At 42.5% G+C, this 26,174-nt stretch overlaps 1 protein-coding gene and 1 long non-coding RNA gene across 18 annotated transcripts in view; one reads left to right on the top strand and one right to left on the bottom strand.

Annotated features, from left to right (window-relative positions):
* The window catches only part of DLGAP1 (DLG associated protein 1), a 959,039-nt gene extending 933,321 nt beyond the window's left edge, over positions 1 to 25,718 (top strand). For 14 of the 17 annotated variants that reach the window (XM_050767436.1, XM_050767440.1, XM_050767437.1 and 11 more), the window contains 3 exons: positions 12,228 to 12,319; positions 19,100 to 19,252; positions 22,366 to 25,718. In XM_050767436.1, the coding sequence (XP_050623393.1) occupies positions 12,228 to 12,319; positions 19,100 to 19,252; positions 22,366 to 22,575 (455 nt within the window). In that variant the 3' untranslated portion in view covers positions 22,576 to 25,718. Of the gene's footprint in view, positions 1 to 12,227; positions 12,320 to 19,099; positions 19,752 to 22,365 lie in introns of those variants that run through there. The other 3 variants (XM_050767453.1, XM_050767452.1, XM_050767448.1) reach the window with 1 other exon arrangement.
* Positions 3,219 to 12,266, bottom strand: LOC126941182 (uncharacterized). The gene is made up of 3 exons (XR_007721122.1): positions 10,404 to 12,266; positions 7,802 to 7,882; positions 3,219 to 6,595 (listed from the first exon to the last, which is right to left on the bottom strand). It is a non-coding gene; the product is annotated as an uncharacterized LOC126941182 (long non-coding RNA).
* Positions 25,719 to 26,174: the final 456 nt, after the last annotated feature.

The following is a 26,174-nucleotide window of genomic DNA, read 5'->3' as shown; positions in this document are numbered from 1 at the left end:
TCTCTGTACCCGAAGAAGCTGCCATTCTTAAGGAGGGCTTTGACCCTTCATTTTGCAGTGAGTCTGTTTTCCAAGTAAGGCTCTGATTGAATGTCCAGTGTGCTTTAAGGTCCTGTCTCCTCTGTGTGTCTGTGTCACCCAGCAGTCAGTTGGCCACTGTTCGAGCTCTGATGGCTGGGGGAAACTGTGCTAGATTATACAGAGAGGCACTACAATCTGAGCCCCTGAAAAATTGTTATGGATTTCTTGGTTTTTTTTTTTTTTTTTTTTTTGAGACGGAGTTTTGCTCTTGTTGCCCAGGCTAGAGTGCAGTGGCACGATCTCCAGTTCACCGCAACTTCCGCCTGCTGGGTTCAAGCAATTCTCCTGCCTCAGCCTCCCAAGCAGGTGGGATTACAGGCATGTGCCACCACACCCGGCTAATTGTGTACTTTTAGTAGAGATGGGGTTTCTCTATGTTGGTCAGGCTGGTCTTGAATGGATTTCTTATACACATAAAAAAAGAAATTATTCACCAATCAGTGACACTTGTGAGAATCTGCCTGAATAAAAGCCAGCAAAAAAGAAGGACATCAAATTATTTGACACTACTGGAGAGAGAAGTTGGAGTGTAAAGATTTGCAGGAGAAATCATGTCGTTTTTTGGATACTGCCACCTTTTAGGTAAATACCCAAGAACTAAAGAATGTAGATCAGTTATAGGAGTTATAATTCCTACTGCATTCTCACGTTTACCTATATTATTCCATTAAGTAATCAGCAATGCTATGAAGATGATATTATGGCCATTAAAGGAAAAAGAGTCTGAGTCTGATCAACTTTCCCAAGATCAACAGCTGGTAATTGGTGAGCTGATTGTTCCTGGCCCCACACCTACACTTTTTCCCACACACAGGCATACCTCATTTTATTGGCATTGCTTTATTGCACTTTGAAGATACTGCTTTTTTTTTTTTTTTTTTTTTTTTTTAACAAATTGAAGGTTTGTGGCAAACTGAGTTGACCAAGTCTGTCAGCACCATCTTTTCAAAAGCATATGCTCATTTTCTGTTTTTGTGTCAGATTTTGGTAATTCTCACAATATTTCAAGTGTTTTCATTACTATTATATCTCCTATGGTGATTTGTGGTCAGTGATCCTTGATGTTACTGTTGTAATTGTTTTGGAGCTCCATGAACCATGCCCATATAAGACAGTGAACTTAATCAATACATGGTGTTTATGTTCTGAGTGCTCCACTGACCCATCATTTCCCTGTCTCTCTCCCTCTCCTCAGGCCTTCCTGTGCCTTGAGTCACAATAATATTTAAATTAGGCCAATTAATAACCCAATAATGGCCTCTATGTGTTCAAATGAAGAGTTACAATCTGTCACTTTTTTTTTTTTTTTTTTTTTTTTTTTTTTGAGACGGAGTCTCGCTCTGTCGCCCAGGCTAGCGTGCAGTGGCGCGATCTCGGCTCACTGCAAGCTTCACTTCTCGGGTTCACGCCATTCTCCTGCCTCAGCCTCCTGAGTAGCTGGGACTACAGGCACCCGCCACCGTACCCGGCTAATTTTTTGTATTTTTTTTTTTAATAGAGACGGGGTTTCACTGTGGTCTCGATCTCCTGACCTTGTGATCCGCCCGCCTTGGCCTCCCAAAGTGCTGGGATTACAGGCGTGAGCCACCGCGCCCGGCACAATCTGTCACTTTTAATCAAAAGCAATAAATGATTAAGCTTAGTGATTCCTCAATAAGTCATGTCACTAAGGCATGTCAAAAGTCAAAATAAGCCAGAAGCTAGGCTTCTTGTGCCAGATAGCCATGTTGTGAATGCAAAGGAAAACTTCTTGAAGTTAAAAGTGCTACCCAAGTGAACATACAAATGATAAGGAAGCAAAACAGCCTTTTTGTTGATATGGATGAAGTCTGAGTGGTCTGGAGAGAAGAACAAACCAGGCACAACATTCCCTTAAGCCAAAGCTTAATCAGAGAGACATTGTAAATCTCTCTTTTTTTTTTTTGAGATGGAGTTTCTGTCTTGTCCAGGCTGGAGTGCAGTGGCGTGATCTCGGCTCACTGCAACCTCCGCCTCCCGGGTTCAAGTGATTCTTCTGCCTCAGCCTCCCAAGTAGCTGGGATTACAAGCATGCGCCACCATGCCTAATTGTGTATTTTTAGTAGAGACGGGGTTTCTCCATGTTGGTCAGGCTGGTCTTGACCTCTTGACCTCAGGTGATCCACCCGCATCAGCCTCCCAAAGTGCTGGGATTACAGTCATGAGCCACCACGCCTGGCCAACTCTCTTCGATTCTATGAAAGCTGAGAGAAGTGAGGAAGCTGAAGAAGAAAAGTTTGAAGCTAGCAAATGTTGGTTCATGAAGTTTAAAGAGAAACTGTCCCTGTAATATAAACATGCAAGGTGAATTCCTAGTGCTGATGGAGAAACTGCAGTAAGTTATCCAGAAGATCTAGCTAAGATCATTGATGAAGATGATTACACTAAACAACAGATTTTCAATGTAGACCAAAACAGCCTTCTATCGGAAGGAGATGCCATGTAGGCCTTTCATAGCTTCAAAGGACAGGCTCACTCTCCTGTTAGGGGCTCAGGCAGCTGGTGACTTGAAGTCAAAGTCAATGTTCATTTACCATTCTGAAAAACCTAGGGCCCTTAACAATTATGCTAAATTTGTGTGCTCTTATAAAGTGTGCTCTATAAGTAAAACAACAGAGCAGCCGGGCGCGGTGGCTCAAGCCTGTAATCCCAGCACTTTGGGAGGCCGAGACGGGCGGATCACGAGGTCAGGAGATCGAGACCATCCTGGCTAACACGGCGAAACCCCGTCTCTACTAAAAAATACAAAAAAAACTAGCCGGGCATGGTGGCGGGCGCCTGTAGTTCCAGCTACTCGGGAGGCTGAGGCAGGAGAATGGTGTAAACCCAGGAGGCAGAGCTTGCAGTGAGCTGAGATCGCGCCACTGCACCCCAGCCTGGGCGACAGAGCCAGACTCTGTCTTAAAAAAAAAAAAAAAAAAACAGAGCCTAGATGAGAGTATCTCTGTTCACAGCATGGTTTACTGAACACTTTTAAGCCCACTGTTGAGACCTGTGACTCAGAAAAAAAGATTTCTTCCACAATATTGCTGCTCATTGACAATGCACCTAGTCAGTCAAGAGCTCTGATGGAGATGTACATGGAGATGAATGTCGTTTTCATGCCTGCAAACATGACATCTGATTTGGTTTGGTTGTGTCCCCACCCAAATCTCATCTTGAATTGTAGCTCCCATAATTTCCACATGCTGTGGGAAGGACCTGGTGGGAGATGATTAAATCATGGGGGTGGTTCCCCCATACTGTTCTCATGGTAGTGAATAAGTCTCATGAGATCTGGTGATTTTATAAGGAGTTTCCCCTTTTGCTTGTCTATCATCATTTTCTCTTATCTACCGCCATGTAAGACGTGCCTTTCGCCTTCCACGATGACTGAAGCCTCCCCAGCCATGTGGAACTGTGAGTCCATTAAGCGTCTCTCCTTTATAAATTACCTAGTCTCAGGTATGTCTTTATCAGTAGCATGAAAACACAGGAATACAACATCCATTCTGCAGCCTATGGATCAAAGAGTCATTTGGACTTGCAAGTCTTCTTAGTTAAAAATACATTCCATAAGGCTGTATCTGCCATAGATAGTGAGTCCTCTGATGGACCTGGGCAAAGTCCATTGAAAACCTTCTGGAGGATTATTTGTAATCCAAAGGATAAATGCTTGAGGGGATGGATACCCCATTCTCCATGATGTGCTTACGTCACACTGCATGCTTGTGTCAAAACATCTCATGTACCCCATAAATATATACACCATGCACCCACAAAAATTTGAAAAAATAATTTAAAAATTAAAAAAAAAAAAGAAAACCTTCTGGAATGGAATCGTCATTCTAGATGCCATTAAGAACATTTATGATTCATGGGAAAAAGTCAAAATAACATTAACAGGAGTTTAGAGGTTGATTCCAACCTTCGCAGATGACTTCGAGGGGTTCAAGACTTCAGTGGAGGAAGAAACCACAGATGTGGTAAAAAGTGCAAGAGAACTAGAATGAGAAGTGAAGCCTGTAAATGTGACTGAATTGCTATAATTTCATGATCAAACTTGAACAGAGGAGGAGTTATTTCTTATGGATGAGCCAAGAAAATAGTTTCTTGAGATGGAATCTACTCTTGGTGAAGATGCTGTGAACACTGTTGAAATGACCACAAAAGGATTTAGAATATTACATCGACTTTGTTGATAAAACAGTGGCAAGTTTCAAGAGGATTTTCACTCCAATTTTTTTTTTTTTTTTTTTTTTTTTTTTTTTGAGACAGGGTCTCCTCTGTTGCCTAGACTGGAGTGCAGTGGCACAATCACAGCTCACTGCAGCCTCTACTTCCCAGGCTCAGGTGATCCGCCCAACTCAGCCTCCTGAGCAACTGGGACTTCAGGAATATGCCACCATGCCTACTAATTTTTTACATTTTTAGTAGAGATGGAGTTTTGCCATGTTGCCTAGGCTGGTCTTGAACTCCTGGGCTCAAGTAATCCTCCTATCTTGGCCTCCCAAAATGCTGGGATTACAGGTCTGAGCCACCACTCCCAACCTTGACTCTAGTTGTTTTTTTGTTGTTTTTTTTTTTTGAGACAGAGTCTCGCTCTGTTGCCCAGGCTGGAGGGCAGTGGCATGATCTTGGCTCACTGCAAGCTCCGCCTCCTGGGTTCACGCCATTCTCTTGCCTCAGCCTCCTGAGTCGCTGGGTCTACAGGCGCCCGCCACCACACCTGGCTAATTTTTTCTATTTTTTAGTAGGGACAGAGTTTCACCATGTTAGCCAGGATGGTAATCTGCCCGCCTCAGGCTCCCAAAGTGCTGGGATTACAGGTGTGAGCCACCACGCCCAGCCCCTTGACTCCCATTTTGAAAAAAGTTTTACTGTAGGTAAAATGCTGTCAAACAAATTTTGTATGCAACAGAGAAATCTTTCACGAAAGGAAAAGTCAATTGATGCGGCAAACTTCATTGCTGTCTTATTTTTAAAATTGCCACAGCCAGCCAGGGCAATGACTCATACCTGTGATGCCAGCAGTTTGAGAGTCCAATATGAGAGGATCACTTGAGGCCAGAAGCTTGAGACCAGCCTGGGCAACATAGCGAGATCCCGTCTCTACAAAAAATAAAAAATGAAAAAAAATTTATTTTAAAAAGAGATATTGCCATAGCCACCCCTATCTTCAGCGACTTCCACCTTGATCACAGCAGCCATCCACATCGAGGCAAGGCCCTCCCTTAGCAAGAAGATTGTGACTTGCTGATGGTTCAGATGACCATTAGCATTTTTTAGCAATAAAGTATTAGGTACTTTTTTTTTGACATTATGCTATTGCACACTTAACAGACTACAGTATAGTGTAAACATAACTTTTATATGCACTGGGAAACAAAAAATTCCTGTGACTCACTTTATTATGATATTCATTTATTGTAGTGGTCTGGAACTAAACCCACAATATGTCTGAGGCATGCCTATATTGCCCAGAGAGAAAGTTAGACTAAAATGAAACATACTAGGTGAATTACAGTGTAGGTGGCAGAAAAATGTGACAAGTTCTATGTAGCATATGTACCGTAGTAACCTTCACCACGGGGAGCCTGTCAGATGTAATCCATTGCAGGGGTGTCTGTCGTATCTGGGCTTCAGGGAACATACTTTGAGGATATAAGAAATATGTCTATTCTTCTCTGTTTCTGAGGCCCTAAGGTAAGGTCTGATGATCGTGAAGTTAGGTGTAGTATCATGTAAGAATTAGAAGCAATCAGAGAGGCCAGGCGCAATGGTTCATGCCTGTAATCCCAGATACTTGGGAGGTTGAGGCAGGAGAATCACTTGAACCCAGGAGATGGAGGTTGCAGTGAGCCAAGGTCGTGCCACTGCACTCCAGCCTGGGTGACAGAGTGAGACTCTTGTCTCAAACAAACAAAAAAAAGAAGCAGTCAGAGAAATGAGCACGTCTGCCTTTTCAGTTCTAGAGACCTAACTTCTCTTGAAATAGGAAAGGATACATATGCTACTTATGCTTAAGGATTTGTAATCCTGATTTTAACCCAGCAAAAAGATCACCAGCGCACTGAAACTCCTTGCAGCTTTGTCATAGACCCACTGGGAGGGTTAAAAGAAAGTGTTTTTTCTCTTCATCCTTGTTTCTCTTATACTACCTCCTTTTCTCAAAATCACAACCTATCCCACAGAGGTCAGTGGGAAAGAGAAGGTGTCTCTCTTCTCAATGGCTGGGTCTTTGAATGTAGTCCGGAGATTTCAAATCATAGTTTGCATAAAAGACTCCCCTTTTCCACAGCCAAAATAGTTGTTCTCTGCTTCTCATTATGACGCATAATCTTTAAAAGAAAAACAGAAATTGAAACTTACACCCACCATCTCTTTCAAGGTGTCCTTGGTTCCTCTCTTCTTTTCAGGATTGAAATTGCCTTGCCTGCCAGTCACTTCAGGTGGATGGATGTGGTTTGCTCTTGCTTCCTAATGTGGGACAGTGATCAGGTCTGGCTCTTGCTTCCTAATGTGGGACAGTGATCAGGTCTGGCTCTTGCTTCCTAATGTGGGACAGTGATCAGGTCTGGCTCTTGCTTCCTAATGTGGGACAGTGATCAGGCTTGGCGAATTCCTTCCAACTCTCCCACTGACTTATTACGCCACTCACTCCTAACCATTGGCACTGGCTGGGAAATGTTGATAAAGAAATTACATGCAACCTGGCATAGTGGTTCATGCCTGCAGTCCCAGCTGCTCAGAAGGCTATGGCAAGGAGTTCAGGGCTATAGTACCCCATGATCATGCCTATGAATAGCCACTGTCCTCCACCCTGGACAACATAGTGAGACTTCATTCATAAATAAATAAACAAATAAATAGAAATCACACTCAGTAGATAAATGGAATGTGGTATATACATACAATGAAATATTATTCAGCTTTGAAAAATAAGGAAATTCTGCCATATGCAACAACATGGATGAACCTGGAGGACTATATGCTAAGTGGAATAAGCCAGTCACTGGAGAACAAATACTGCATGATTCTGCTTATATGAGGTATCTAAAAGAGTCAAACTCAAGAAACAGAGAGTGGAATGGTGGGTGTCAGGGTCTAGGGGGAGGGGGAAATGGGAATTTCTGTTCAGTGGATCTAAAGTTATGCAAGGTGAATAAGTTCTCGAGATCTGCTGTACAACACTGCACCACCATTAACAAAACTGTATTGTGCACTTAAATATTTGTTAAGAGGGTAGATTTCATGTTAAGTGTTCTTACCACAGTAGAGAGAGAGAAAAAAAGAAGGAAATCACACTCAGATAGCTTCTACTTAAGTAGATTCAGACACAATTTTCAGTGAGTGTAGAGAGAAGAGAGCCCAACTAGACTGGGGTCAGAAGATAGGGACTGGCCACAGCAGGTGTCCCTGGGGAAGAGACTTTGTAGTTTGAGCACAAGTTTTCTCAAATGAAGTTATCTGCTCTGCCTCGCAGGGTCCTGTGAGGATCTAATTAGACGCCTGTTTGTGAGTTTTGAAATACCAAGTGATGATAATTTAAGTAAACACATATTCACATTTAAGTAAACACAAGGCCTCCCAAAAGTTCTTCCTGACTTCATGTGATTCACTAACCCAGGGCTGTCCTCTCTATTGTGGGTCTTTTTAAATATCTATTGTGGAGTAAGAGGTTTGAAGAATTGTAAGTGGGGGGTTTATAGAGAGTGCTTACTTCTTAAGTAGGAGGAATTCCATTCAACTCTGTCTTCTGTTTTGTTCTGTACTTCCACTGTGGGACAGACTCACAGAGTAGCTGGGGAAGGAAAGGAAAGGGAAGAGTCTATAAGCCTCACCATCAGGTGCCTATACGGTGTCTGGGGAGGCTGGATTTACTTAGATAAAAAGAACTGCCCAGCAATACAAGGCTTACTGTCTGATTAAGTATTACACAAATATATGGTATGAATCATGGTTACATGGCTTGCCTTCGTGACACAGCAGAGATAATTATTCTGTAAGATGCACTTGAATGTACCCTAAGGGAGATGGGTGGAAAAACTGTTAACCACATCTGGGTTGAACAATCTGTAAAAAAAAAAAAAAAAAAAAAAAAAAAGCTTGACCAGAATGTGAAAGAGATCAACTCAACACCCATAGAGCTTTAAAACCCCCATTCTAACTTTCAGAGAAAATCTGCTGCTGTTGGCTACAGGGTCTCAACTGTGCTAGTGACATTGCCCCAATCTAACACTCAAAAAAACCCTTAGCTATCACCTTTCCAGGACCAGAAAAGACACCTTATGAACTCAGTGATGGGACTGAAATAGTCATTCTCTACTGCAATGGTTTCCTCTGGGGATGAAAAGGAATGGGATAGGCCGGGCGCAGTGGCTCATGCCTGTAATCCCAGCACTTTGGGAGGCCGAGGTGGGCGGATCATGAGGTCAGGAGATCAAGACCATCCTGGCTAAAACTGTGAAACCCCCGTCTCTTCCAAAAAATACAAAAAAAATTAGTGTGGTGTGGTGGCGCCTGTAGTCCCAGCTACTCGGGAGGCTGAGCCAGGAGAATGGCATGAACCTGGGAGATGGAGCTTGCAGTGAGCCTAGGTCACACCACTGCACTCCAGCCTGGGCGACAGAGCGAGATTCCATCTCAAAAAAAAAAAAAAAAAAAAAAAAAGGAATGGGATAGGAGTGGAGAACATTTACTTTATCTGTAGGGCTTCATTTCTTTTTTTTTTTTTTTTTTTTTGAGACGGAGTCTTGCTCTGTCGCCCAGGCTGGAGTGCAGTGGCCAGATCTCAGCTCACTGCAAGCTCCGCCTCCCGGGTTCCCGCCATTCTCCTGCCTCAGCCTCCCGAGTAGCTGGGACCACAGGCGCCGCCACCTCGCCCGGCTAATTTTTTGTGTTTTTTTTAGTAGAGACGGGGTTTCGCCGTGTTAGCCAGGATGGTCTCGATCTCCTGACCTTGTGATCCGCCCGTCTCGGCCTCCCAAAGTGCTGGGATTACAGGCTTGAGCCACCGCGCCCGGCCTGTAGGGCTTCATTTCATAGGAGAGAGAGAAAAGGGAAAAAGAAAACAAACTCAGCAGGATGCGGTGGCTCATACCTGGAATCCCAGCACTCTGGGAGGCTGAGGTGAGAGGACTGCTTAAGCCCAGGAGTTCGAGACCAGCCTGGGCCACATGGTGAGACCCAAGGTTGGTTTAACCCACAGATGCAAAACCCATGGATACAGAGGGCCAACTGTATTTTTTTTTTTTCTGCCCTGAAGGTTGGTATTGAACATTTTAGAGTAGTTTCAAAACAACATCGAGATGCTTCTTTCTTCTTCATTTCATTTCTTTACCAACTTTCAGCCTTTTTATTTCCACTTTTTACTTCTACTGGTGTTTACCATTTATTGTTTATTAATTTCAACTTCCTCAAGGCATGGGCAACAAATGTGAAATTTACTTTTGGAAGAAAGAACTTACCTCACACACACAGAGTGTCTAGTGGAAAAAAACCAAACCAAACAAAACAAAAAAACCTCCATTACAGCTTCTTTCTTAAAATTAAAGTGAGTTTTTAGTTCTCTGGAAAAGAAAGTGTGGAGGACGAGGAAATATGAGCCGTCATCTGCTTCTCCCAAGCCTCCCTGTTTCATGATCTCATTCTAGGCCCAAGCAGTCATCTCCCCACCCAGGACCTAGGAAAGGTCATCTTCTGGACACAGGAATTGCAAGTATCCCGGAGCCAGTAGGGAATTTCCATGCAAGGAACATGACAGCAAAAGCCCGGGAAACAGAAGGGCCAAGGGCCGCAACTCCACCCCAGATACTTTGCCAGGGCTCTTGCCAGGCCATGCTGAATGAAGAAAGATGTCCCTTGTTTCACTTTTGAGAAGACATCTGAGTTAGCCCTAACTTATGTGGTTGCATGTTGCCCGAATAATATAGAATAATAATAGAACAGTGCTGTCTCCTCTTTTGAGAATCACTGTCTTACTCAGTGACTTTTATTATGGGAGTCTATTATATAGCTCAAGCATCAGACGTAATTGAGAACCATCAGCTCAAAGTTCTTAGGTAAATCAGAATAGCTGGAGTTTCTGTGATAGCTCCCAGGAGCTGTGGAACCCAGCCATCAGAGTGGAGACCTAGGTACCCTGGTCATAACCTCCCAGGATTCATTCTGAGATTTGCCAGTCTCACAGTCCTACCCTTCAGCAAGATAATTCAGAGAGGTTTCCATAAACCTCAGAGCTTACCTATAGCCGCATGCTCACTTAGGAAGTGCCTGCTCCATATACCTTCTCAGAGCTGGAAGAGGTCAACCAGAGAATATACCTGTCCCAGGAGACCAAGATATCCAGTCACCTAAGATAATCCAGACTTTGTTTTTCCTCTTCTCTCCTAGCCAGGGCAAGTGTGGCTCTCACAGTGGGCACACCCATAGAAGAGGTAGAGGTTTCCGATCCTAGATAATAACCAATAATTATTAAGTGCCTACTGTAAATCCAACACAGCCCTAAGCAATTCAAATACACTAATGCTTTTAACCTTCCCAACAACCCTCTAAATAGGTACCATTAGCCCCATTTTACATATGGGAAAGTAGAGATGGTGACTTGTCCAGGCAGTAGATGGTGAGGACTCTGGCCCACTCAGGCCCTGTGTCTCCATAAGCTGTCCTTTCTGGGGATGTTAAGCAAAGGAGAGGAGGTCTTGCACAATTGATTTATTAGTTAAAGAGGAAAAGGATAACCACTCCAAGAGATTTTAAAAGCAGAGCAGAAAAATAGAACTTAGGCCTAAGAAATTGCTGCTAGACAGCTGTCAAGGGAGACCCCTCGAGATCACGGAGGGAGGGGACAGATATCTGCCTGTGAGCTGTTTGGTGTGGCTGGTGACATATTAGAGGAAATATAAATGCGCTGAGTGACTTGCGGGAATGCTGAAATAGTTGAGTAATGCCTACGTAGAATGTGCAGCAGAAACCATTATCTAGCCTAGCAGTTTAAAACAAATAAAGGAGCAAATTGCTAGAAAACCCTGGGCCAGAATGGAGTTTCTTATTCTTCGATTTCTGTCGCTCAGACTTTGTGGGGAATGAGGTTGAGAAAGGCTTCATTCCACTCGGGTGTCTGGCTCTGTATATTCACAACAACCGGACTGCTTAAATCCTGTAAAGATTTCCAGAGGGGCAAGTGCTCTTCTGAGACGTTCTCCTGCTTTAGTTTTTGATCCCTTCCTTCCCGACCATTACGGCGTGTTGAGAACACCCTGGTGGGTAGCGGGGCAGCTGCACCCAGTCCCAAAGTGTGCAGGCGAGCCCCAGGGACACTGCAGAGCTGGGCATTGCTCAGCAGAGAGCAGCTCCGCTCTGTCGGAGCACGCCTGCCGGCAGCTGAAAGGTGCCTTAGATTGCTGGGGAGACAAGAAGTAGCCTGTTGCAGAGACGATTTTCAGCACGGTGCCTAGGGAATTCGCCCTATGTTGTTAACAGGAAGATTGGGCTGTGGAGTGTAAAAGCTGGGACGGCCTTGGTGTTTTCTAGGCAACAGACTGAACATGTTCACTCCTTAGAAAATACTTCAGTCAGTCACAGCTCTTTCCTAACAGTACCAGTGGCTGAGCTCCGGAAAAATATGAAAGGATATGGATGGGATATGGTGAGTGCCAAGAGATTCCCCCTCCAGTTTAGTGTTGCTTTCCTTGTGTTTGGGCTTGTATTAGAAAAACAAGCCAGCCGACCATGACGGCTGACTCCATCAATCCAAAACTATACTGGTAAACACTTGAAATTCATCCTTGCGGTAAAGGAAGTTAAAAAAAAAAAAAAAAAAAAAAGCAACAACTGTTTGCCTCTTCTCTTGGTAACATCCAGTTCTTGGTAACATCAGTGCTGGAAAACTCCATTGCTCCCAAGAAATATGCAGGAGGAGCATGTGTTTTTCCAAGTTGATTTTATTACTTTAACCCAGGAGCCTCTGTGACATAGACCAACAGGGTAACAACAGTGATTGGGCTGTCTGGGTGGGCATGAGTGTTCAGTGTGTGTGTGTGCCATTTTCCCTAATTATTACAGCATAACTTCCTCTTTGCTTTACCAGACTAAATCTCAACGATGAAGCAAGATGTGTAAATTTCTCGTATGTTTGCTCTTTTCAGTTCTAGGAAAAATCCGAACTGCAGTGGGCAGTGCTCAACTTCTCATGGCCCAGAAATTCTACCAGTTCAGAGAACTGTGTGAAGAAAACCTGGTAGGTAACACTCTCCTTCTATAATTTCCCTGCTAGTGCCATAAGAAGAACATCTTACCAAGACTGGCCCAACTCAAGTAAAACTGATTTTGAACCAAGTCAAGGTCCATTGGAGTCTCTCACTTGGAACAGAGAATTGTCTGATGAATCTTATTTCCTGATTGTCTTAAAATTAAAATGTTTATTTTTCACTTAAATAATCTTAGAAGAAAAAATTCAATCAAGTTAAAACTATTTCCTGCTTTTTTTGTAACTGAAAATTTTCCATTTTCCTGGCTTTCACATGGCATCTCTGATTTTATTGTTCTTATCAAAATATGAAGCAGCTTGATATTTCTAAAATAATATTGCCCAAAAAAATCATTTTGGATAGTGATTTTCTTTCTAAAATAGCAGTCAATGACTATTTCCTAATCTGAGTTCTCTGTTTTAATTCAAGAGCCAGAAGTCAAGGATGTTACAAAGTGTAGATTTGATCTCCTTGAGACAAATGAAGAATTCATCCTTCTTGGACATGCAAAAACAAAGCAAAACAGGCTGGGCGCAATGGCTCATGCCTGTAATCCCAAAACTTTGGGAGGCCAAGGCAGGCGGATCACCTGAGGTCAGGAGTTCGAGACCAGCCTGGCCAAGATGGTGAAACCCTGTCTCTACTAAAGATATAAAAATTAGCTGGCTGTGGCAGCGGGTGTTGGTAATCCCAGCTACTGGGGAGGCTGAGGGAAGAGAATCGCTTGAACATAGGAGGCAGAGGTTGCAGCGAGCTGAGATTAAGCCATTGCACTCTAGCTTGGGCAACAGAGTGAGACTTCGTCTAAAAAAATAAAATAAAATAAAATAAATCCCTGCAAGAATAGCTTTTATTGCTCAATTGTTGGTCAAGCTGGGTCTAAAACAAAGAAAATGAAAAGCAATTTGTTTACACCTTGTGGCAAGTGAAAACAATTATTAGCAATCTAAATGACTTAAAATATGATCTTAGAGGTTTTTATTTTTCTTTTATCCCCAACAATTGACAGGCATGATTTTTGAGTTTTTGTTTTGTTTTGTTTTGTTTTGTTTTGTTTTGTGATGGAGTCTCGCTCTGTTGCCCAGGTTGGAGTGCAATGGCGTGATCTTAGCTTACTGCAACCTCTGCCTCCCAGGTTCAAGCGATTCTCCTGCCTCAGTCCCCCAAGTAGCTAGGACTACAGGCACATGCCACCATGTCCAGCTAATTTTTTGTATTATTATTATCATTTTAGTAGAGATGGGGTTTCACTGTGTTAGCCAGGATAGTCTCAAACTCTTGACCTTGTGATCCTCCCATCTCGGCCTCCCAAAGTGCTGGTATTTACAGGTGTGAGCCACGGCACCCGGCCAGTTTTGGAGTTTTAACCACTTCTTGTTAACAAGGAGAAATACAGACTGAAAGAAATGTATGTAGACAGGGATCAACCAAGAGAAAATATAAAGTACGGAAAAGTTGGTAGTCTCCATCCCTCTTTTCTTTTTGTAATCTCTCTTTAGGGCTCTTCCCACACTCTCCCATCCCCTGCCTAATACACACACATTTATAATTCATTTTCCCTTCTCTCAGAAAAAATAAACTCACCCTTCTTCCAATTTTTCAGAAATTTATTCTGGTTTATGAGATCATTATTATTAGTAAATGTATTAATAAGTGAATTCAGTCCAACAAATATTCTATCAAGCTTCAGCTATGGGCCAGGTACAGAACTCCTGCTAATTTGCAAACTTGCTAATATGTCACAGATCTCAATTAACATGATTCTCTGTGCTTTAAATATAAGAAAGCTTATATAAAGCCGTATTGCTCAAACATGTACATGAGGAATAGGTACATGAGGAAGTCAATGTGTACACGATACAGGGAAAACACAACACACCTTGTTAAAAGAAATATATGATGAGCAACTATATTATGAAGAAGAATGTAAACATTGTACAAATTTTAAAGATGAAATTGCAGACAAAAGTTTTGAAAAATTTGCAGATTTTTTTTTTTCACATGGAGTTTCACTTTTTTTTTTTTTTTTTTTTTTCTTGAGACAGAGTGTCACTCTTGTTGCCCAGGCTGGAGTGGAATGGTGCGATCTCGGCTCACTGCAACCTCCGCCTCCCAGGTTCAAGAGATCCTTCTGCCTCACTCTCCCGAGTAGCTGGGATTACAGGCATGCGCCACCACTCCCGGTCAATTTTGTATTTTTAGTAGGCAGGGTTTCTCCATGTTGGTCAGGCCGGTCTCAGACTCCTGACCTCAGGTGATCCGCCTACCTGGGCCACCCAAAGTGTTGGGATTACAGGCGTGGGCCACCGTGCCCAGACGAGTTTCACTCTTGTTGCCCAGGCTGGAGTGCAATGGCGCGATCTCAGCTCACTGCAACCTCCACCTCCTGGTTCAAGCTATTCTTCTGTCTCAACCTCCCAAGTAGCTGGGTTTACAGGCGCCCACCACCACACCCAGCTAATTTTTTGTATTTTTAGTAGAGATAGGGTTTTACCATGTTGGCCAGGTTGGCTAGGCTGGTCTTGAACTCCTGACCTCAGGTGATCCACCCTCCTCGGCCTCCCAAAGTGTAGGGATTACAGGTGTGAGCCACTGCACCGGGTCCAAAAATGTGCAGATTGCTAGAAAATGTTAACCTCGTTAAAGCCAGCTTTTGACGTTTCCTAGTTCTTATGGGCTCACATTTCTTGGCCACTAGAAGCACATAGGTGGTAAAATATGCTTCTCGTATTTTAGGTAGACTGAGGCACAGTGGGGGAAGACAGTCACAATGCTGGTCAAACCAGGCCCCTCCAGAAACAAGTCAAGAGCCTGACATGTGCCTGACACCATGCTGAGAGCGTTTACATCCCTGGTCTGGTTACATGCTCAAAAAAAACACATGGAGTTGACAGTGACTTTTTTTTCCCCCCCCCGAGAAGGAGTCTCACTCTGTTGCTCAGGCTGGGAGTGCAGTGGTGCGATCTCAGCTCATTGCAACCTCCGCCTCCTGGGTTCAAGCGATTCTCCTGCCTCAGCCTCCTGAGTAGCTGGGACTATAGGCGCCCACCACCACACCCAGCTAATTTTTTATATTTTTAGTAGAGACGGGGTTTCGCCATGTTAGCCAGGCTGGTCTCAAACTCCTGACCTCGTGATCCTCCCACCTCGGCCTCCCAAAGTGCTGGGATTACTGGCATGAGCCACCTCACCTGGCCTGATAGTGACATTTTAATGACAGTTTACAAATGAGGAAAATGGGCACAGAAAAACTAAGAAACTTGCCCACAGCCCCATGGTAAAAGGCAGAGCCAAGATTCAAATCCCAGTCTATTCAACCACAATCCCTATAAATCCCACCCAGGATGTGAATTCACTCCTCCTGCTCGTGGAGTGGACTCAGCTCCATGCTCCTTTGCCCCAGGAGGCACTATGGCCTGGTGGCAGCACTGCTTAGGTCCACAGCTGCATGAAAGTGGCACCATAATTTGTCAGAACCAGACCCAGCCTCCTTTGATGAGTTCCTGTTCTGAGGAGAAAAATCATAGCTCTATTTTGAAAACTTACTCATTATCACAAACTAGACTCTCAGGCTTAGAATGAATAGACAAAAGTTGGCCTCTTCCAACATAACTAAACCAAGGGCTCCAGCCTCCCTTGACCCTCCCCACTCTCCCCTCCAGCCCCCACCTCTGGTCTCCAAGGCTTAGATTAAGGAGTGAGCTGCCGCTGCACACGACTCACTGATTTGGAGAATGGCTGAGCCTAAACGCTTTCTCTCTGTATCTCTGTCTATCTTCTTAATGATGTGGGAGCAAAGAGATTCTTTATGAGAAAGGAACAAGTTGCCCATTATACAGAGTTAAATACATTTAAGAAAACACCGGCAGGGCAGAGTGGCTTGTACCTGTAATGGGAGGTGGAGGCAGGAGGACTTGTGGCCAGGAGTTCAAGACCCGCCTGAGCAACAATGTGAGACCCCCATCTCTACAAAAAACACAAAAATTAGCTAGGCATGGTGGTGCATGCCTGTAATCCCAGCTGCTCAGGAGGCTGAGGCAGGAGAGTCACTTGAGCCTGGGAGGCAGAGGTTGCAGTAAGCTGAGATTGTGCCATTGCACTCCAGCCTGGGCAACAAGAGTGATGCTCTGTCTCAAAAATAAATAAATAGATATATTTATAAATTTATAGTTCCCAAAGTGCCCAATAGTTGTAAAGTTCATTAAAAAATAAATTTTAAAGTTTGTGTTTGATTCAGTATTAAAATCTATTCTAATGACATCTGAATTAATGAAAGGGTTTCTCTGTAGTATTCTGATTTAGTAAACTAAAAAAAAAAAAGGGGGGGTTTTCAATATTTAGATTTTCAGAATAGACAGATACAAGCTTTGACAAAGGACCTCTTAAATATAGTTTGATGCTCCTACAATCTATTTGGCCTCATTGGTAACTAAGACTAAACTATTCATATTTTGAAAATCAATGAAGTCTTGAGGTCACCAGGCCTATTGGCTACATTGTTTCAGTACATCAATGTACGAAATGATAGTTCAGTGGAATCAGAGAGTGTAGGTACACTGCAGTGTTTTCTTTTCTCTTTTCCTTTCTTTTTTTGAGACAGCCTCACTCTGTGGCCCAGGCAGGTGTGCAGTGGTACGATCGCGGCTCGTTGTAGCCTCCCACATCCCAGGCTCAAGTGATCCTCCCACTTCCGCCTCCTGGGTAGCTGACACCACGGACACGTGGTCAAAGCTTCTACCTGTCTATTCTAGAAATCTAAATATTGAGAAATCCTTTTTTTTTGTTTTAGTTTACTAAATCAGAATACTACAGAGAAACCCTTTCATTAATTCAGACATTGGAATAGATTTTAATAATGAATCAAACACTTACAAACTTTAAAATTTATTTCTTCTAATGAACTTTAGAACTTTTGGGCACTTTGGGAACTATACATTTATAAACAGAGCTATCTATCTATCTATCTATCTATCTATTTATTTATTTTTGAGACAGAGTGTCACTCTTGTCACCCAGGCTGGAGTGCAATGGCACAACCTTGGCTCACTACAACCTCTGCCTCCCAGGTTCAAGAGATTCTCTTGCCTCAGCCTCCTGAGCAGCTGGGATTACAGGCATATGCCATCGTGCCTGGCCTATTTTTATATTTTTAGTAGAGGTGGGGTTTTGTCATGTTGGCCAGGCTAGTCTCGAACTCCTGACCTCAGGTGTTCCACCCACTTCGGCCTCCCGAAGTGCTGGGATTACAGGCGTGAGCCACCACAACCAGCCTTCATTTATTTTTATTTTGAGGTAGGCCAATAATACTGGTGCACCCAAGAACTTAAAACATCTTTACAATCCATTATTTTGATGGTCATCAACCGTGTACTTTCCAAAATTCTGATAGCAGTTTTATTAGGGGTTAGTTTTAAAAGCATACACTGGCCTCATTTATGTTATTATAGGACGTGTAGTTTCACAGTCTATCCAGTTGCCTGAAATACCAAGAGGTCACCAAAACAGATACCAGTTAGGATCTCTTTTTTTTTTTTTTTTTTTTTTTTTTTTGTTGAGACAGAATTCTCGCCCTGTCACCCAGGCTGGAGTGCAGTGGTGCGATCTCGGCTCACTGCAAGCTCCGCCTCCCGGGTTCACACCATTCTCCTGCCTCAGCCTCCCGAGTGGCTGGGACTACAGGTGCCTGCCACCACGCCTAGTTAATTTTTTGTATTTTTAGTAGAGACAAGGTTTCACCGTGTTAGCCGGGATGGTCTTGATCTCCTGACCTTGTGATCTGCCCACCTGGGCCTCCCAAAGTGCTGGGATTACAGGCGTGAACCACTGCGCCTGGCCCTAAGATCTCTTGACCTATGGAGGCTGCTACCCATCTAACCATGAATGCCTTTAGCTACTGCTGCAGGTCGTGATTAACAAAGAGTATGACATTTTCAGTCTCCTAGCTGTGTTTTTTCTGTCTTAGGTCATATAAATTCAGGTTTATACATTCTGTTATCAGGGATATGTAGATGGGGCAAAGAAAGTCAATCCTGAAACACTAAAGAATGTTCACTATTACTTAGCAAATGGGTCGTTACAGACATGTAGATATATGCATGTAGAGATAATGTGTTCTCACATTTGCTATATGATTTTATGGTCAATTTAAAATGAATGGCTTTCCAAATGATTTTGTCACAGCAGTCATATGATAACATTACTTCCTATGATAAAATTACTTCCTATATTATTAAACATCTTAATTATTAAACACATAGTGCTTTGAAAATCCAGTATTTTATTACTAATCATTTGTTTACCCTAGTGTTTTACTTGACATGAATATTTAAACTAATCTTATTTTAGAGTCCTTATCTGTTCTCTGGATAAATTGTATGGCATGTAGTCGAATACAAACTCTAATAATAATATACTGTATTTTTTTTCAAAAATGGCATTTTCATTTAAATATGGTGTTTTAAAATGCATCCTGTAGTAGATCACACGTTCTGGGATTTTTCATATGTTTAGACCCTTCCCCCATACCATATTGAATTGATAGATGTGGTATCACAACAGAAGAGTTTTACAACCTTGACATTTGAGAATCACTGACTCAAATGGATGAGTGTATAAAATTACCATTTGTAACCTCACTTTTACCTCATGTCTGAAACCAAAAAGAAACTCATCCTCCTTATGTTGTTTGAAATATTTGAAAATGCCTCTTTGGGCCCGTGCTTGTCGAGAATTGCCTCTAAAGCATGAATGTTTTTCTTTCTCTTGTGCAGAATCCTAATGCTCATCCAAGACCCACCTCCCAGGATTTGGCGGGGTTTTGGGACATGCTGCAGTTGTCCATAGAAAATATTAGTATGAAATTTGATGAACTTCATCAGTTAAAGGCCAATAATTGGAAACAGATGGATCCTCTTGACAAGAAGGTAGAACAATGTAGATTTTGTATGGTTCATTTAAAAACCTGCACAAACACTGGACAGTCTAAATAGGCTTCTGCATTCAGTCCTGCTGTTTACAATGTGAAATGGAGCTGATATCATATTCATTTCATTGTAATGACAATGTTTACACAGTAATCATTTGGGATATTATCTGTAATATGTTTCAGGCATACTTTTAAAGAAAAACCTGTCTCTGTGAATTGGAAAATGGGAATGTGGCTTTTTTGTTAATTAAACTTTAAGTTAAACCATTTTAGTTACTGGAAGGAACTGCCTCCATTTTGCTTTTTAAACTAAAATAAATGACATCTTCAGTGCATGAATCCATAGAACAAGAATTCAACTTCCTTACACCCCTAGGATGTGTTTTCAAGAAAAATAGGATGCCCTGAAAAATAACTGACTTTGATAATCATTTCATAAATATAGTAATAAAGAAATTACTGTTGTTCAAGTCTAAAAATATATATACCATAAAGTTTCACAGTAATTATATAAATGTTGGGATTTTTTTTTTTTTTTCAAAAGAGTTTTGCTTTTGGTTGATATGCCTTGGGGAATATTGCTCACCGGGGTCCTCATGCAACAGTTTAGAAATAAAGACTTAAATTCTTTTACTTTAATTAATCAACTGTAATTTTCACGTTTGATTATGGTGTTCCACGAGGCTCACACAGGTATCCAACGTCCAGCTCCCCAGGCTGGCGTGTCGAACGTGACTTTTTTAACCCTTTGCTTTCCTATGGCCTCAGGTCAAATAATTCCAAGAGAATCAACCTCTGAAAATTGAATGGCTGTTCCCTTGAAATGCTGGTGGCCCTGTTCTTTTCAGGTCCCCCCACCCGTCAGAGAGCTAACAGCAATCTAATCCATTCTGCTGCCGCATATCATGTTTTCAGGGTTCTTGGGGTCAGTGGGCTCCCAGGAAAAATCCAGTCCCAAGGGACCATCTGTAAGTGACAAGAGGGTGATGCTCTCATCACTGTCCCCCATTTCCAATTCTGTCACCATCAAAATGGGGGTTGTAGTGTTAAATTGGAAAGTCCTGTTGATGTACATGTGGCCTCTCACTTGGGAAGCCAAACATTTGCACCCAATCTAGTTTTCTTTAATCTGTGTTTAAAACTATCTGCTAGATAAGCTATAAATCAGTCTTATTTTAAGAAAACACTACACATGCACACACACTGGTAATTTAGTTTCCAGAGCTGATCAATCTAATTTCTTATTCATTTATTATTTTTTATTATATATCTTTTTAATAATTATTGTTGGCCGGGCGCGGTGGCTCATGTCTGTAATCCCAGCACTTTGGGAGGCCAAGGCGGGTGGATCACTTGAGTCCAGGAGTTCAAGACCAGCCTGGGCAACATGGTGAAACGCCGTCTCTACAAAAAATACAAAAATTAGCTGGGCGTGGCGGTGCACACTTATAGTGCCAGCTATTGGGAGGCTGAGGTGGGAGGATTGCTTGAAATCGGAGAGTTTGAGTCTGCAGTGAGCCATGATTGCGCCACTGCACTCCAGCCTGGGTGACAGAGCGAGACCTTCTCTCAAAAATTAAAATAATAATAATAATTGTTTAAAAAAATCAAAATGTATAAGGAAAATGACTAAAAAAATCCAGTATTCATATTTCTAAAAATATCCACTGAGTTATTCCACAATGAAGATTTAAAATGTCTAAAAGAAATGATGCTAAGAATTGATATATGTAACCTACTGATATTTACATAGTAAATCATTAGTTAGCTTGATTTTTAAGTTTTTTAATGGACTTTGCCTATGATCAGAGCTTTTCATCACCCCATGAACCTGAGAAGAAAAATGAACAAGCATAATCAGACTTGGTAGAATATAGTTTGCACTCCAGGCTCTCCTTTTTTCTCTTTTAAGCCACGCAGACTCCACCTTAGACAGCCGGTGGGGCAGCTCCAGGGTGAGAAGTTGAACTAGGCACTTGCCCTGGCAAGCAGGGAGGAATTGCTGTGTTGAGCATCGGTGTTAAGACACAAAGAGTGCCTTTGGAGAATCACCGAATCTGTATTTTAAGATAATGTTCACGCTTCGTTTTATGAGAATGGAGGGTATTTTATTCAAAATGAAAACATCAGCTTTATGTGCACCCTTTCACAGTCTACAACTTCAACCTTCTTTCCCTAAAAGTCCTTTGTGGTCTAGATGCCATTCTTTCCTGCTGCATTTTTTTTTAATGCCAAAGAGCTGACTGTCTTTTGTTTTTGCAGTGGCATTGAAAATATCCGCCCTTTCCATAGTTTGCTGCTGCTAAGAGGAATGACCTCTTTCATCCTGTGTCAACTTTTCATGGCACAGTTTCTGCCCCTGTGATTGGAATTGCCTCCTGGGCCACCACAGTTATCCCGAGGTCCCTAGTCAGAGTCACCTTGGAACTGACTGAACTCTCGAGTGTAGGAAATATCAATGGCCTCCCGCTCCCGTGACCCTGTATATTGTATATTGCTTGTGTGTTCGTGTGTGGTGGGCAAAAGGGTCTAACCTGGTGTAGCACCAACAAAGCTAAAGAATACAATCTAATATTTCTTCTTCCTCCTTTGGTTATTTAGCTTTGGGGGGAAGGGGAGGGTGGGCGGGCCGGGGACAGGGCGGACATGTTTTTAAGCTCTGAACCAAGCTTGCACCCGGTGACTTGCGTCCTTAGAGGGGATGCAGGGGTGCTAAGATGCTGCCGCAGCCGCTGCTTCCTGGCCCATCTCTGGCACCAGGAGGAGTTTGGAGTCTCCAGAGAGAACCACACTCAATGTGCTGGGAGCCGCAGGCTTTCCGCAGGGGGCCTTTACAATACCCACTTCCTTCCCTTGGAGAGACCTAGTTCTGCAACCCAGCCTTACCCCGGGCCTTAAGCTTACCGGGAATTTTTTTTTTTTTTTTTTTTTTCCTGCATCTTTTGAATACCCAAGCCAGAATAAGGAAGAAAAAAGTAGATATGCAGTATGCAGATCAGAACTAACCACCCCTAGGTAAAAAATGTGTGTTCTAACTACTGACCTATCCCAGTTTTTCCCAAGCTTGTCCTGAGAAGCTGTGTAATGTCCTGAACCTTCTGCTTTGATCAGGAGAGAAGGGCCCCTCCTCCAGTGCCAAAGAAGCCGGCGAAGGGCCCCGCGCCGCTGATCCGGGAGCGCTCGCTGGAGAGCTCGCAGCGCCAGGAGGCCCGCAAGCGCCTGATGGCCGCCAAGCGCGCCGCGTCCGTCCGCCAGAACTCGGCCACCGAGAGCGCCGAGAGCATCGAGATCTACATCCCCGAGGCGCAGACCCGGCTCTGAGCGCCCTGCAGCCCGGCCGCCGCCGCCAAGTATCTGTCCCCCTCCCTCTGCCACCCCTCTGCCGGCTCCCTCTTCCCCTCCGAGCCCGTCTGTTTCCGAGCTCAGTGACTTCCACTGTCGTGGTGTAGTTGTCCATCTCGCAGGAGCCGCCCCCCAGTCCCCGCGAAGCCCCCCACTTCCCGAACCCGTTTGCCCATCTTCTTCTTCACCGAGCTTCGCCCCCTGTCCTGATGCCGTCACCCTGCCTCGTACTGAGATCCAACCCTTTATTTTCTGGGCAAAGCCAAACCCACCTGTGTAGAAGTGACGCCTTTAGGTCACCCGCCATCCTCAGTTCTCTCGAGCTAGTCTGTTCAGCAATATAAAACCATAGGGTATTTCAGAAATCCAGTATCACAGGGTGATCCCTTGGGACTTACCGTCTTCCACATGAAAGAAACTAGGCCTCCGATTCCCTTTATTTCCCTTAAATGGTTATTCTTTTTAAAAGGCAGATGGAGCACTTTATTCACAACCTCAGAAATCACACCATCTCACTGGAATCCGTGAGGGACAGAGAGAGAGGGGACCAAGCCTGGCCTGGGGGTGGGGGACCTGGATGTGTAGCAAGGATGGGAGAAGCGAAATCTGCAGGTGCTGGGGGCACCTGCACACTCACAGCTGCACAAACTGCCTCACTGTTACTTCATCAATCACAGCTTCAAATGTTTCAATCAGCAGAAGATTGTAAATTCGATCTTTCAGGGAAATTAATCTATTCTGAAAGGCAATAACATGAAGCAAGGCAAAGGAGGCACTGATGGTTTAGGATACTACTTAAGGGATTTTTTTTGTCCTATTATTAAGAAAATCTAGACCTGAAATGTTTTCTCAACTCTTATTGTACTGTGTATATTTCTACTGTTGTCGTGGCGGCTGTTTTTAAAGGGAAAGTGTCGGTTCTATTAATTTGTTAGTGTCCATCCAGGTGGGCCTACCTGATTCCACATATATAAGTACATATCTGCTTGTAAAGCACTGTAAATGGCAGCAAGGCTGTTTTCAGAGAAGAGTTTGGGTTTTCCTACCATCCCTTTGAATGCTACACATCCGTCTATTTTAACCCAAGTAGTTCATATTTCAGATATATTTTCTCCTTTCGTCTCCTCTCACTACTAGAGTCCAGTAGGACCTAGCATAGGATTCTGTCCTATGTCAGATGGCTAAATTTTGACCCCAATAGACATACTGCCTCATTCGAAAGAGCCAGCGCTGTCATCCTGAGGTCCCAGGTAGTGAGAGAAGAAATTCGACCTGCCAGGGTCAACAGCCATGAAGAGGTGGGGGAGTCATGATTCATAAACACTGAAAGAAATCGAGGCTTTTGGCAGAGAGTGTTGATTTAGAATTGTCGTCATGATTGACTGGCAGTATGCATCGGTGTCTAGCTGAAGTTGTCTTTAAATGCCCTTACTCGTCACAGTTTAAACACTTAGGATGTGGCAATCTTAAGTATCACTGGCATTTTATGTCCAGCTCACACCCTAAAGCATTAGAAATTAAAAACAAAAGACTTTTAAAAACATACATCAAATATGCTTGCACCAGAGAAGCTTTTTAAAATACACTCTCATAGCCAGGTGCTAATTTAATTTTACTTATGAAATTAAGAGAGGTGATGGGTTCTAGCAACAAATATTTTCACGGACATATTCTAAAACCACTAGAGAATTCGCTACCTCTCAGAGCCATCGATGCTTTGAGCTACCTTTATAAACAGGGCACAAATGTTTACTGCTGTGGTTTACAAGAAAAGGGCTACTCACTTATTTTGAAACCAACCAACCAACTTTTAACTAGGGTGAACAAAGCACTTTGAGTGCTTTGTGAAATTGGAGCATACAGAGATTTTGAGCTTCAAGTATTTGCTAGTTTTAAAAAGAATACACCTTTTCTTTACCTTGTAGCAGCAATTAAAAGTCACACAAAGCTTGCATCGAGTAGGGCCAACTGCCACTTGGGTAGCCTATGGTCACATTCAATACTGAGAATGACTTGGAACTCACAGATTAATATGAAAGAAGCAGCGTTCATCCCAAGACTCATGCTCACAATTACAGCTCCGTGCCCTGAGGTAGAGTTAAGATTTGGATTAAGAAATAGATTTCCAATACGATTCAAGATCATCCTACAATATTTTCTTTGGAAACTAATTTAGCCCATGATATTTTAAAGAGAGACAAGAGAAGGCCTATTTATCCTGTCTAAGTGAACGGTATTTGTATATTCATAAGCTATTTTTGGTAAGAATTTTAAATCTTTTAGCTCAAGGCCTACAGGGCATCATGACCTTTGCCTTCCTTGAAAATACAATTTAAATTGTACAAACACTTTATAAAAAACTAATGATTGATGTTAGAACATGACCCCACACAATGCTGCTTGACCCCTGAAACTGACATTCATGAGCATAACCTTTGTTACATCGTTCTTTTTGATGTAATTTGTAGAAATGTTTTTTAGTTCATAATGGAAAATGTATGTACCCTGAAAAATTACTTATTTTGTTTAACTTTGGTATAAAGGTGTTGGGCATTTTCTTGGGGAGGGGGGGATTACAAAAGAAGTTTGTCTCCCACATCAAAAAACGTTCAAAGAAATTAAGTATTTATTATATTTTTTGCAGATGTTTCCATACAATTCACATAACCTTTTTGTAAAGAGAGATGAAGAAATGGATTAAAGATTTTTAATATTTGAAATGGTAAATAGAACTAATTTATTTGTAATATATTTCTGTTATTTATAGATGTTTCCTTAATGTTTTACTGTGCATTACCACTTTCATTTAAGCCTTATCCTTGTGAATTTACCATTTCTTTTTTAAAACATGTCTAGATGCATATTTTAAATAACTGGAATGTAAATCACTAGCATATCTGAATTCCCAAATGTAATTTTTAAAAATTATTTTGGTTTGGAAAAAAAAGATTCATTTGAAAGCCTTCAGATGGAGGGGTGGGGAACATTTTTATGGCTTTATGAATTGGAATTTCATAGGCTTATTTACCTAGATTGTGTGTGAACAAAAAAAATTGTAAATAGATGAATGTTTCCCATAATGTAAAAAGAAGAAATTAATAAAATAATTAATGCACTGCTTTCAGGTTGGTGTGTTTTTTCTAGAGTCCCACTTCTTCCAAAATATAACTCATTGTCTTTTGAGGGGAATACTTCTGCAGTTAAAAAGCGTATCATTCTAACGTACACTGTACAGCACATGTGCTATTCATTGTTGATGAGGCAGGGAGAACTTACATCCTGTTTAAAGGGGTTTCAATACTGAAGAACTAAAAAGTCCTTTTACTCTGATAATCACACTTGTGAAGTTTCAGTTCAGCAGCTGAGACTAACTTTCTATTTTATAAAGGAGTGATGAACCTTTCAAATGTGCAAATTCATGTCAGTTTTACCTACTTTGTTTTTTTTTTTTTTTTTTTTTTTTTTTTTTTTTTTTTTTTTGAGACGGAGTCTCGCTCTGTCTCCCAGGCTGGAGTGCAGTGGCCGGATCTCAGCTCACTGCAAGCTCCGCCTCCCGGGTTCACGCCATTCTCCTGCCT

This window comes from Macaca thibetana, chromosome 18 (assembly GCF_024542745.1).
Source record: "Macaca thibetana thibetana isolate TM-01 chromosome 18, ASM2454274v1, whole genome shotgun sequence".
In the NCBI taxonomy this organism is placed as follows: Eukaryota; Metazoa; Chordata; class Mammalia; order Primates; family Cercopithecidae; genus Macaca; species Macaca thibetana.
The sequence above is the reverse complement of the archived record's forward strand: the minus strand, read 5'-3'. Positions and strand labels throughout refer to the sequence as shown.